This window comes from Panthera pardus, unplaced genomic scaffold (assembly GCF_024362965.1).
Source record: "Panthera pardus isolate Hobbes unplaced genomic scaffold, ASM2436296v1 HiC_scaffold_27, whole genome shotgun sequence".
Taxonomy (NCBI): domain Eukaryota; kingdom Metazoa; phylum Chordata; class Mammalia; order Carnivora; family Felidae; genus Panthera; species Panthera pardus.
The window spans coordinates 70,570,517-70,584,322 of NW_026526843.1; the positions used below are offsets into that span (position 1 = coordinate 70,570,517).

At 39.5% G+C, this 13,806-nt stretch overlaps 1 protein-coding gene across 2 annotated transcripts in view; it reads right to left on the bottom strand.

Annotated features, from left to right (window-relative positions):
* The window catches only part of YIPF6 (Yip1 domain family member 6), a 42,560-nt gene that overhangs the window by 11,999 nt on the left and 16,755 nt on the right, over positions 1-13,806 (bottom strand). For both annotated transcript variants that reach the window (XM_019428587.2, XM_019428588.2), the window contains exons 4-5: positions 11,914-11,956; positions 9,089-9,214 (exon numbers count right to left, since the gene is read on the bottom strand). In XM_019428587.2, the coding sequence (XP_019284132.1) occupies positions 9,089-9,214; positions 11,914-11,956 (169 nt within the window). The remainder of the gene's footprint in view (positions 1-9,088; positions 9,215-11,913; positions 11,957-13,806) is intronic.

The following is a 13,806-nucleotide window of genomic DNA, read 5'->3' on the forward strand; positions in this document are numbered from 1 at the left end:
AGCAATTAATTTTATGACTATTATTTTAAATTCATGCTCTGTTATATTGCTTAAATCATTTTTGATCAATTCGTTAGCTGTCGCTACTTCCTGGAGTTTCTTTTGAGGAGAATTCTTCCATTTCATCATTTTGGATAGTCCCTGGAGTGGCGCGGAACTGCAGGGCACCTCCCCTGTGCTGTCTGGGGTAACTTGTGTTGGTGGGCAGAGCCACAGTGAGACCCGATGTCTGTCCCCAGCCCACCGCTGGGGTCACAGTCAGACTGGTGTGTACTCTATTTTCCCCTCTCCCGGGACAGGACTCACTGTGGAGTGGTGTGGCCCCGGTCTGGGCTACTTGCACACTGCCAGGCTTGTGGTGCTGCTTCTATGGGATATGGTGTATTAGCCGGGGTGGATCTGCAAGGTGCACAGGGGTGGGAGGGGCAGGCTTAACTCACCTTGCCATCGGTGGTCCCCTGTGGGAGGGGACCTGCACCACCGGGAGGGAGGCAGGAGACCCGTGGGAGGGATGGATCCACAGAAGCACAGCATTGGGTGTTTGCACAGTACAATCAAGTTTGGTGACAGAAACTGGTTCCCTTTGGGGTTTTGGCTGGGGGGTGGGCGAAGGAGATGGCACAGGCCAGCGCCTTTGTTCCCCGCTGAGCTGAGCTGTCTTCCGGGGCTCAATACTTCTCCCTCCCGGTGTCCTCTCCGCTCTCCGAAAAGCGCCGCTGACTTTTAACATTCCAGATGTTAAGTCCTGCTGGCTGTCAGAACTCATGCAGTCCAGCCCCTCCGCTTTTGCAAATCAGACTCGGGGGCTCTGCCTTGCTGGGCGGGCTGCTCCTACGCCATCCCAGCTCCCTCCCACAGTCCATGTAGCGTGCACCGCCTCTCTGCCCTTCCTACCCTCTTCCGTGGGCCTCTTGTCTATGCTTGGCTCTGGAGAGTCCGTTCTGCTAGTCTACTGTCAGTTTTCTGGGTTATTTAGTCAGGTGTGGGTGGAATCTAAGTGATCAGCATGATGCGGTGTGCCCAGCATCCTCCTATGCTGCATTCTTCCCCCCCCCCCAAAAAAAAAAACTGGACATAATATTCTAACACAAAATATTCTCCATATGATTTCATGAGCTGGGCATAGCATCTGAAGCTTATCAAAGGACCGTAGATAATTTAAGGTAAGATAACTAAACTAAGTTATCTCTGTTCAATTTTTTAAAAATTTATTTTTATTTTTTTCTATTATTTATTTCTTATAACTTACATCCAAGCTAGTTAGCACATGGGGTAACGATGATTTCAGGAGTAGATTCCTTAAGCCCCTTACCCATTTAGCCCATCCCCCCTCCCACAACCTCTCCAGCAACCGTCTGTTTGTTCTCTATATTTAAGAGTCTCTTATGTTTTGTACCCCTCCCTGTTTTTATATTATGTTTACTTCCCTCCCCTTATGTTCACCTGTTTTCTATCTTACAGAGCTCATATGAATGAAGTTATATATTTGTCTTTCTCTAATTTCGCTTACCATAATACACTCGAATTCTATCCACATAGTTGCAAATGGTAAGATTTCATTCTTTTTGATTGCCGAGTAATACTCCATTGTGTATGTGTATATATATATATATATATATATATATATATATATATATATATGTATACACACACACACACACACACACCACATCTTCTTTATCCACTCATCCATTGATGGACATTTGGGATCTTTCTATACTTTGGCTATTGTCAATAGTGCTGCTATAAACATTGGGGTGCTTGTGTTCCTTTGAAATAGCACACCTATATCCCTTGGATAAATACCTAGTAGTGCAATTGCTGGGTCGGAGGGTAGTTCTAGTTTTAATTTTTTGAGGAACCTCCATACTGTTTCCCAGAGTGGCTGCACCAGTTTGCATTCCCACCAGCAGTGCAAAAGAGATCCTCTTTCTCCAAATCCTCGCCAACATCTGTTGTTGCCTGAGTTGTTAATGTTAGCCATTCTGACAGGCGTGAGGTGGTATCTCAATGTGGTTTCCTGGATGATGAGTAATACTGAGCAATTTTTCATGTGTCGGTTGGCCATCTGGATGTCTTCTTTGGAGAAGTGTCTATTCATGTCTTTTGCCCATTTCTTCATGGGATTATTTGGTTTTGGGGTGTTGACTTTGAAAAGTTCTCTATAGGGGCGCCTGGGTGGCTCTGTCGGTTGGGTGGCCAACTTCGGCTCAGGTCATGATCTCGTGGCCCATGAGTTCGAGCCCCGCGTCAGGCTCTGTGCTGACAGCTCAGAGCCTGGAGCCTGTTTCAGATTCTGTGTCTCCCTCTCTCTGACCCTCCCCCGTTCATGCTCTGTCTCTCTCTGTCTCAAAAATAAATAAACGTTAAAAAAAATTAAAAAAAAAAAGAAAAGTTCTCTATAGATTTTGGATACTAAGTCTTTATTCTGATATGTCATTTGCAAATATCTACTCCCATTCCATAGGTTGCCTTTTAGTTTTGCTGTTTCCTTTGCTGTGCAGAAGCTTTTTATTTTGATGAGGTCCCAATAGTTCATTTTTCCTTGTGTTTCCCTTGGCTCTGGAGACCTGTCGAGTAAAAACTTGCCATGGCTAAGGTCAAAGAGGCTTTTGTTTGCTTTCTCCTTGAGGATTTTGATGGCTTCCTGTATTACGTTTCAGTCTTTCATCCATTTTGAGTTTATTTTTTTTGTACAGTGTAAGAGTGGTCCAGATTCATTTTTCTGCATGTTGGTGTCCAGTTTTCCCAGCACCATTTGCTGAAGAGACTGTCTTCATTCCATTAGATATTCTTTCCTGCTTTGTCAACAATTAGTTGGCCATACGTTTCGTGGTCCATTTCTGGGTTCTCTATTCCGTTTCGTTGATCTGAGTGTCCGTTTTTGTGCCAGTACCATACTGTCTTGATGATTACAACCTTGTAATACATCTTGAAGTCTGGGATTGTGATGCCTCCTGCTTTGGTTTTCTTTTTCAAGACTGCTTTGGCTATTCGGGGTCTTTTCTGGTTCCATACAAATTTTAGGATAATTTGTTTTAGCTCTGTTAAGAATGCTGATGTTGCTTTGATAGGGATTGCATTCAATATGTAGATTGCTTTGGGTAGTATTGACATTTCAACAATATTTTTTCTTCCTATCTAGGAGCATGGAACATTTTTCCATTTTTTTGTGTGTCTTCTTCAATTTCTTTCATAAGCTTTCTATAGTTTTCATCACATAGATTTTCATCTCTTTCATTAGATTTATTCCTAGGTATTTTATGGGTTTTGGTGCAATTGTAAATGGGATAGATTCCTTGATTTCTCCTTCTATTTCTTCATTATTTGTGTATAGGAATGCAACCGATTTCTGTGCATTGATTTTATATCCTGCCACTTCGTTGAATTCATGGATCAACCTAGAAGTTTTTTGGTGGAATCTTTTGGGTTTTCCACATAGAATATCATGTCACCTGTTAAGAGTGAAAGTTTGACCTCCTCATGGATGATATGGATGTCTTTTATTTCTTTCTGTTGTCTGATTGCTGAGGCTAAGGCTTCCAATACTATGTTGAGTAACAGTGGTGAGAGTAGACATCCCTTTCTTGTTCCTGCCCTTAGGGGAAAAGCTCTCAGTTTTTCCCCATTGAGGATGACATTGGCAGTGGGTATTTCATATACGGCTTGTATGATCTTGAGGTAAAAGCCCTTCTATCTCTACTTTCTTGAGGGTTTTTTATCAAGAAAGGATGCTGTATTTTGTCAAATGCTTTGTCTGCATCTATTGAGAGGATCATGTGGTTCTTGTCCTTTTATTTATGTGATGTATCACATTGATTGTTTTGCGGATATTGAACCAGCCCTGCAACCCAGGTATAAATCCCACTTGGTCCAGGTGAATAATTTTAATGTATTGTTGGATCTGGTTGGCTATTATCTTGTTGAGGATTTTTGCATCCATGTTCATCAGGGAAATTGGTCTGTAGCTCTCCTGTTTATTGGGGTCTCTGGTTTTGGAATCAAGGTAATGCTGGCTTCATAGGAAGAGTTTGGAAGTTTTCCTTCCATCTCTATTTTTTGGAACAGCTTCAAGAGAATAGGTGTCAACTCTTCCTTAAATGTTTGGTAGAATTTCCCTGGAAAGCCATCTGGCCCTGGATGCTTGTTTTTTGGCAGATTTTTGATTATTAATTTGATTTCTTTACTGGTTATGGGCCTGTTCAAATTTTCTATTTCTTCCTGTTTCAGTTTTGATAGTGTATATGTTTCTAGAAATTTGTCCATTTCTTCCAGCTTTCCCATTTCATTGGCGTATAATTGCTCATAATATTCTCTTATTTTTTTTTTATTTCTGCTATGTTGGTTGTGATCTCTCCTCCCTCATTCTTGATTTTATTTATTTGGGTCCTTTCCTTTTTCTTTTTGATCAAACTTGATAGGGGTTTATCAATTTTGTTAATTCATTCAAGGTACCAACTTCTGGTTTCATGGATCTGTTCTTTTTTTTTTTTTTTTGGTTTTGATAACATTGATTTCTGCTCTCGTCTTTATTATTTCCTCTCTTCTGCTGTTTTTGGGTTTTACTTGCTGTTCTTTTTCCAGCTCTTCAAGGTGTAAGGTTAGGTTGTGTCTCTGTGACCTTTCTTCATTCTTTAGGAAGGCCTGGATTGCCATATACTTCCCTCTTATGACCGCCTTTGCTGTGTCCCAGAAGTTTTGGGCTGTGTTATTTTCATTTTCACTGGCTTCCATTTTAACTTCCTCTTAACTTCTTGGTTAGCCCATTCATTCTTTAGTAGGATGGTCTTTAGTCTCCAATTATTTATCTTTCCAAATTTTTTCTTGTGGTTGATTTCGAGTTTCATAGCTTTGTGGTCTGAAAATATGCACGGAATAATCTCAATTTTTTTTTTACTTGCTGAGGGCTGATGTGTGTCCCAGTATGTGGTCTATTCTGGAGAACGTTCCACATGTACTGGAGAGGAATGTGTATTCCGATGATTTAGGATGAAATCTTCTGTATATATCTGTTAAGTCCATCTCGTCCAGTGTGTCATTCAAAGCCATTGTTTCCTTGTTGATTTTCTGTTTAGATGATCTGTCCATTGCTGTAAGTGGGGTGTTGAAGTCCCTATTATGGTATTATAATCAATGAGTTTCTTTATGTTTGTGATTAAGTGATTTATATATTTGGGTTCTTCCACATTTGGAACATAAATGTTTCCAACTGTTAGGTCTTCTTGGTGGATAGACCCCTTAATTATCATATAATGCCCCTCTTCATCTCTTGTTACAGTCTTTATTTTAAACTCTAGATTGTCTGATATAAGTTTGGCTACTCCAGCTTTCTTTTGGAGACCATTACTATGATAGATAGTTCTCCATTCCCTTACTTTTAATCTGAAAGTGTGTTTAGGTCTTAAATGGGTCTCTTGTAAACAGCAGCTAGATGGATCTTGTTTTCTTATCCATTCTGTTGCCTTATGTCATTTGATTGGGGCATTTAGTCCATTGACATTTAGAGTGAGTACTGAAAGATATGAATTCATTGACATTATGTTGCCCGTAGAGTTTGACTTTCTGGTGGTGTTCTCTGGTCCTTTCTAGTCTTTGTTGCTTTTGGTCGTTTTTCTTCCATCTTTTTCTCTTCTCAGAGTCCCCCATAAAAGTTCTTGCAGGGCTGGTTTAGTGGTCACGAACTCCTTTAATTTTGTTTCTCAGGGAAACTGAATCTCTCCTTCTGTTTTGAATGAAAGCCTTGATGGATAAAGAATTTGTGGCTGCATATTTTTCCAATTCAACGCATTGAATATATCCTGCCACTCTTTTCTGGTCTGCCAAGTTTCTGTGGCTAGGTCTGCTGCAAACCTGATGTGTCTTCCCTTGTAGGTTAAGGACTTTTTTCCTCTTGCTGCTTTCAGATTCTTTACTTGCCTGGCTATTTTGTGAATTTGACTATGATATGCCTTGATGAAGGTCGGTTTTTGTTGAATCTAATGGCAGTCCTCTGTGCTTCCTGGATTTTGATGTCTGTGTCGTTCCCCAGGCTAGGAAAGTTTTCCACTATGATTTGTTCACATAACCCTTCCACCCCTTTTTCTCTGTCTTCATCTTCTGAGACTCCTGTGATTCTGATGTTGTTCCTTTTTAATGAGTCACTGATTTCTCTAATTCTTAAATCATGCTCTTTGCCTTAGTCTCCTGTAGAGAATAAGCTTACAAATCCCCCAGGCTTACATCAATGGGTTAACAAGGCATAAAGAAGTACAAAACCATTGGATGCTCACATCTGAGTTTGGGTAAAAAAGACAAGGCAATCAAGAATAGGGAGGTACAAAGGAACCCAATACATAGGTATATGAAATAAACAAGATTAAGTATTCAGGGTGGAAGCACCCCACAATTTAGTACTATAACAGAATGCTGCTTTCACAGGAAGGAAGGACCAAGTTAGGTAAACAGGTAAATTGGGCTATAGACCACTGTGCTACAGGTGAAGTAGACCAGAGCAGAGATGATTAACAAAAGAAAAGGTGCCTTGTTAACTCTGAGGTCACGTGTCCTACCTGTCTCATCCCCTAGGCTAGCTAAGATAAACAGAGGTGGTGCCTCATGTTCGCTATAAACAACCTTCCACCTGACTGCCTGGCATCAGCATTTTGCTTTGTATTAGTCCAAACCCCTAACCCCAAATGTCTTCAGGACCCCTTTCCCTCACAACCACAAGTTAAAGTTCACAGATTTATTGTCTCTTTGCACATGTCCATCACCATGTTTGTAAGCCTTCTTATCCTAATAAACACAGGGCAAGGACTCTTATTTGGGGCTCTTGTCTTTTCCTGGACATTAGCAATCTCTTGTTTTTTCATCCTGTGTCCTGCTCTCTTGCTAGACAAGAGAGAACATTGGACACAGAGTCTACAACAGTCTCCCTCTTTTTTTCTGCTCCATTGTTCTCCATAAGTTTGTCTTCTATATTGCTTATTTGCTGCTCTGCCTCATCTGTCCTTGACACTGTGGCATCCATTCAAGACTAAGGCTCAGTTACAACATTTTTATTTTCATCCTGACTAACTTTAATCTCCGCGGAAAGGGATTCTAATCTGTTTTCAACCTCAGCTAGTATTCTTATTATCGTGATTCTAAATCCTGGTTCAGACATCTTTCTTGTATCTGTGTTGATTAAGTCCCTGGCTGTCATTTCTCCCTGTTCTTTCTTTTGGGGTGAATTCCTTCATTTCATCATTTTGAAGGAAGAAAAGGAATTAAAAAGGTAAAAAAAAATTAAAATTAAAAAATTAAAAACACACAAAAAATCAAATAAAGGATGCTAGATCCTAGGTGTGTTCTGGTCTGGTTGTTGAAAGGAGCTTGATAGGTTAGAGAAAAAAGGAAAGAAAAGAAAGGAAAGAAAAGAAAAATGCTTGAAAATTTGAAAAAAATGAATACAATGAAATAGAATAAAATGAAATGATGAAATTAAAAAAGAACTTGAAAAATTTACAAAAAGGTAAAAAAAGTAGAAAAAATTAAATAATATTTTTAATAGAAATGGAAAATAAAAATAAATTTTTTCTCTTTCTGTATTCAAGGATAAAAAAAGAAAGAAAAGAAATTGAATAGATGGACCAGTAGACTTAAGTAAGATTGAAATTATATCAGATTCCCCTAGAAGTCAAACTATGAAGCACTTTATAGTCTGTAAACTAAGCAGGCAAAGAGACTTGTGTTGTTCCTGAAGAGTGAGGTTGGCCCAGTTGGGCAGGGCTTAGTGCAATGGCTCTGTTCTCCACTAGATGGTGCTGCTTAGCTTACTGGGGTTGATTGTTGTGGTCCTGTAGGTGTGTATGCACAGATGCAGAAGGAGTGAAAATAGTGTCACCCAGCTACCCAGTCTGTAGTATCAGAACTCTGTGCTCTCCACGACCAGAAATCAGGCACCCCTCCTTTGTCTCCAGCTTCCATCCACTCCCCACTTTTACACTGTCTGTGACCAAGCCATCAGGTTGCCAGGTGGCACCTCCCTTCTGAGTTTTATCTCAGATGTAGCTGTGTTTCCCAACCCCTCACTTCTGAGGGACTGTGGCTTTGACCCGCTCAGACCCTCTGGGGAAGAGTCTCACTGAGCAATGGCCAGGTGCCGGCCCACCCCCAGGAACATTCAGGAGACCATGCTGCTGCTGATGCCCAGAGACTGTGGCCACGTGCCAGCCCGCCCCGGAAAAAGTTTGCGCTATCTTGTAGCAGCAGCATTTCAGGGATTATGGAAAATTGCAACACACATCTGCACCAGTCTACCCCCTTAACGTCCTTGTTCCAGCACCAGTGAATGTGGTTGCTCTCCAGGGTCCACTGGGGCCTTTGCCTGTGGGGAGGCTGCACAGCCTCTACCAAATGTCCTGCCAGCAGGGGAACCACCTCTCCCCACGTGGCCTGAGGATCCTAAGGACCTCGCTTTCTGTTCCTGGGGTTTGCCCTTCCCACCAGAGCACCACCAGGTATCAAGCTGCAGAGTCTCAGACCCTGAACTCTCCCTGTTTATAAAGTTTTAATGGAATTTAAACCCTCTCCTTTCTCCTTTCTCCTTTCTCCCTGTTTTGTTCAGTCCCTTGAGTAATCTTTCTTTTCTCTCCAGCTGCTTTTGGGCGGGGGGGGATGTTTTCTGTACTCTCCCCCCATCTCTGTCTTCTCTCTGCAAGGAAAAACAGCTCCCTGCCCTCCACGGGCTTCTCCCCCAGTTCACCTCTTTGTGCTGCCTATCTGCTGAGTTCTCTGGTTCAGGTTGTACAGATTGTTGTGTTAATCCTCAAATCAGTTTTCTAGGTGTGCAAGATGGTTTAGTGTTGATCTGGCTGTATTTCAGGGATGAGAGATGCAAAAAAAACTTCCATGCTGTTCTGCCATCTTGGCCCCCTCCTAGAAATCCTCTGTTCAGCAGTTTTAAGAGACTTTTCTCTTTAGCCCTCATATATATATATATATATATATATATATATATATATATATACATATTTTTTTTTTTTTAATACCTAACAGTCAGACTTCCTAAAAAATCTAAGAGACGCTACTTGCCAAGGGAAAAAAAATGCATTTTAATAATACTCACATGTTTCCTCCAAGAAGTTTTGAGTTGAGGGTGATGGTAACTGCACCAAACCAGACAATGACAAAGACTTCTGCAAACTGGGGCCCTCCATCCTTTTCACTATCTACAGAGCTTCTTTGAAGCATTCTGTGACAAGGAAATGGCATGAGAAATGCTTCATCTTTTATTTAGAGCAATAAAGTTAAGGCATGGGTTGTCCAACATTGAATCAGAGAGCTGTCTGAAACCTCACCTAGAGATCTGTAATATGTAGGCTGTATAAAAGGAAGATGTCAGAAATATTTAGCAAGGCTCCTTTATTTCAAATTCCAAATGCCTCAGGACTACAAGGGTTGCCTCATATGGCCTTGTTAAGATGTTTACATGCATTACTGAAGACCGTTTTGGTTAAGCAGAGGTTATAAACTGAAGGGCCAAATGTGGCTCACAGACATGAGGTGGTTGGTCTGTACATGGCTTAACATGGGTTTAAATCCAAGATGACATTATTTTAAAGTTGGGAGGTTTCACATAAAAACATGTATTTCTGGGGGCACCTGGGTGACTTGGTTGAACATCCAACTTTGGCTCAGGTCATGATCTCGTGGTTCATGGGTTCGAGCCCCACATTGGGCTCTGTGCTGACAGCACAGAGCCTGGAGCCTGTTTTAGATTCTGTGTCTCCCTCTCTCTCTGCCCCTCTCCTGCTCACTCTCTCTCTCTCTCTCTCTCTCAAAAAATAAACATTAAAAAATATGTATTTCTGGATTTTCTTAAAAAACCAGAAGAATTTCTAACACTGGGCCTACATTCCTACACAGGAACAATTGGGAGCAGGTGACACAGCAGCAGCTCCCTTCACAAGGGGCTTCAGGTCACCAATTCCCAACAAATACATTTAGGTTACTTTTCTAGCCCTTAGACACATTTGGATTTATAATCCTGGGGTTAAGTCTTTAGTTCTTACATTCAAAAATGGAAACGTTCTATAAACCTATTTAGCTATGGATTTTTAAAAATAAAAACATACAGATTATTACTAAGAGACTTTGCTTTAAAATAGAGTAGTTGAACTGTCACTTAAATATCCTCTCTTTGTCTAAGAATTTTACAGACATAAACTGTTTTGAACTTTGGACAAGAACACTTGGATTCAGTGTCATTTTTTTCAGAAAAATAATAAATACCACCAAGCTCACAACCTCTTTTCATTACATAGTATAGACAAGTCACATAGTAAGTCTTGCCCTGCTATGCTGTTTGCCAGTACAGGCTTTTGTATTCTACAGTTGTACATACTCCACTCTGAGTCCTGACAATCCGATGCAAGGAATGCTGGCATTCATCACTTGTCTGGAATCTCTATTGCTTCAGCATGGTATGATGGAAGAACATTAACTGGCCTCAAAGGAAGGAGATCCAGAAAGTGATCCTAGTTCTGTCACTAGATACATACACTAGAGTAATCATTTCATGTCTTGGGACTCCAGTTTTCCTCTCTGCATATAAATTGGGTTAAACTACATAATCTCTAATGTTAACCTTTTAAAACTAAAAAAGTACATGCTCAGAGATTCTAATATAAACCTGTCCATCAAGGCACCGGGTTATTGCCCTTGATGTGGTTATTAAAGGGCTAAGAAATAGCACTCTATGTTATTACCTAAATCAACACATGTTCAATTTACATTAAAAAATGGGTATGGGAGCCTGGGTGGTTCAGTCAGTGAAGCATCCAACTTGATTTCAGCTCAGGTCATGATTTCATAGTTGGTGAGATCAAGCCCCGTGGAGCCTGCGTGAGATTCTCTCTCTCTCTCTCTCTCTCTCTCTGCCCCTTCCTCTCTCACGCTCTCTTTCCCTTCCTCCCTCTCTCTCAAAAAAACTTTAAAGTAAAAAAGTGGGTAGAAAAGCCAGTAAGAAACTTGTTGAATTTAGAATCATAAAACATCAAGCCTGGAAAGGATCCTCAGCCATCTCCTTTTACAGATAGGGGAGAGGAGACCCATAGGGGTTAGGTGGGAAGAGAGGTATAATAATCATAGAGATAGAGAACGGGCAGTCAAGGAAACCTAAGGTTGAATCCCAGGTCTACCACTGACTGTGTGATCTTGGTTCAGTCCTCAATCTCTCTGAACCTAAGCTTGTTTGTCAAAAAAAGAAAATAATATTCTTGTTATGATGTTAAAATAAGAGAAGGTATTTAAAAGTTTTCTGTAAACTGGGAAAAATTATTATACACATTTTGGTTCTAAGTAGCCCAAAATCGCTTTGCTGATAGCGCAGTCAGGATGAGAACCCAGAACTGAATCCTAATGCAGTACTTTTTTTCCTCGCTACCAATGGTTATATTCCCCTCTCCAATGGAACTTTGCTCTTCCTGTCCTCTCCCTTTATGTACTATGTGTATAGAAAGCCTAACACTTTGAAACATGATCTTGCTTTGAACTGTACCACTTCTACTCTAATTTATTCTCATTCGTATTATTGTTAAGATTTAAAAACAATATGTTTGCAAATAAACATTGCTTAAACCTATAGATATTTAATTCACTTAGTTTAATGATAGGGAGGTGCATGAGAGTAAACAAATATCTATTCAACAAAAATGGCTAAAGCAGGCTAAGAAATTGGTAAACAGGTGAGCATAATTTTCCCATCTCTAATTCCATCATTTTTTGAATTGATCTGGAAACCTACTTGACTTTATAGATTTAAACCATAAGGAGCATAATGTGTCAAAGAAGTCCTAACTGAAATATTCAATATTCCCCTCAATTTTGAAACTGCACACAAAAAAGTATAGTCTATCTCAAATGACAAAGGACGGAAATGTAAGTACTTACAATGCAAGTGTCACACAAAGGATCAAAGGGCCCCATAAATCCCCTACAAGGCAAGCAAAAAACAGAAGATTGTTAAGAAACAACTATGTAGAATTTTCTATCTTTATTCCAATATCTGCCTCTCCTACTCTTGGAATTCAGACATCAAGGCTCTCCCTGCCCAAGCCTTCCAACCTCTTACCCCTCTACCTGCCCTCCCTGCTCCCCGATTCTGAATACCCTTCTTCATATATCCTTTAAATTCTGTTTACTCCATATCCCACAAATCACCCTTCTTCCACCTACTAAGCCACATTCCAGCATGCTATAAAGACCAATGGGCCAGGAGTCAAGAGACTTAGGTGCTCCACCCTCAGAAACACTAGAGTTAACTCATTCCGCCAAACTGACACTATAGGAGACAAGGCAAACATAATCAGGGTCACCTCAAGAATATGAAAATTGAAGCTGAGAAGTGACTTACCCAAGTTTATATAAATATTTATTATGTATGGAAGTGGGACCACAACCTAGATCTTCTGATTCCTACTCCAAAGTTCTTTCCACTCTGCCACACTGCTTCCCTTTTATAATCATTAAATTGAACTAGTATGGAATCGCTGTTCTTATAAGTGAAAAAACAGCCCAATATTGGTAATTTTATAAAGTTAAACCTTAGCAAATAACATGAAAGCTTTTTGAAAGGTATAAATCGCTCTACCAACATCAGGTGTAAGCACAGTGGTTCTCAATTAATAGCTGTTAGGTACTTAATATGCCAACAGATGAGTAACATACAGCTTAGAGCAAAATTACCTTCCTCAACAAATATGAAAAAAGATACATATACCATTTCTAACTTTAACCTCATATGTACATAACTTTAAATAAGTATGCATATGTACATACTTACATTGGTTTTTCTTCATATTATATAAGTAATTTTGATATCACTGTGGCAAGTTAGGAAGATGTAAAAACAAATCATAATCCTACCACTCTGATTAAATATTGTTCTTGTTAAATTTTTGAACTTATCAATTGAAAAGTGAATTCAAGTACAACTGACATTAATATACTGGCTTTTAAAAAATACACTGAGGTTTTTAATTAATAAAATTCTGTAACTGTATTTAAAAATCTTTATTTTAGTAGAATATATATATATAGAATATATTATAAACACACATATATATATATATACATACATGTATATAAATGTATATATATATAAACACAAAATTTACCATTTGAGTCACTTCTAAGTGTACAGGCTTTGAGTACAGTCATCGTTGTACAACCTTCATATTTCCCATCTCCAGAACTTTTTCATCTTCCCAAACTAAAACTCCAACCCATGAAATAATAACTCTCCACTTAGCCTCCAGCAATCATCATTTTACTTTGTTTCTAGAAATTCAACTATTCTAGGTACCTAATATAAGTGAAAAAATATAATATACGTCCTCTTGCGACTGGCTTATTTTACTCAGCACAATGTCTTCATGGTTCATCCATGTCATAGCTGTCAGAATTTCACTCCTTTTTAAAACTAAGTAATATTCCATTAATACATAGTATATGACATGGTGTATATGCCACAATTTGTTTATCCATCCATTGATGCCATTTGAAATTGTTTTCACCTTTTGGCTATTGTGAATAATGCTGCTATGAACATGGGTGTACAAATATCTGTTTGAGTTCCTGCTTTCAATTTTTGGGTATATACTCAGAAGTGGAATTGCTGGATCATATAGTCATTCTATGCTTAGTTTTCTAAGAAGTCACCATGTCGTTTTGCACAGTAGCTGCACCATTTTACATTTCCACTAGCAATGCACGAGGGTTACAATTTCTCCATATTCTCACCAGTAGTTGTTATTTTCTGTTTCTTTGATAATGACCATCTTA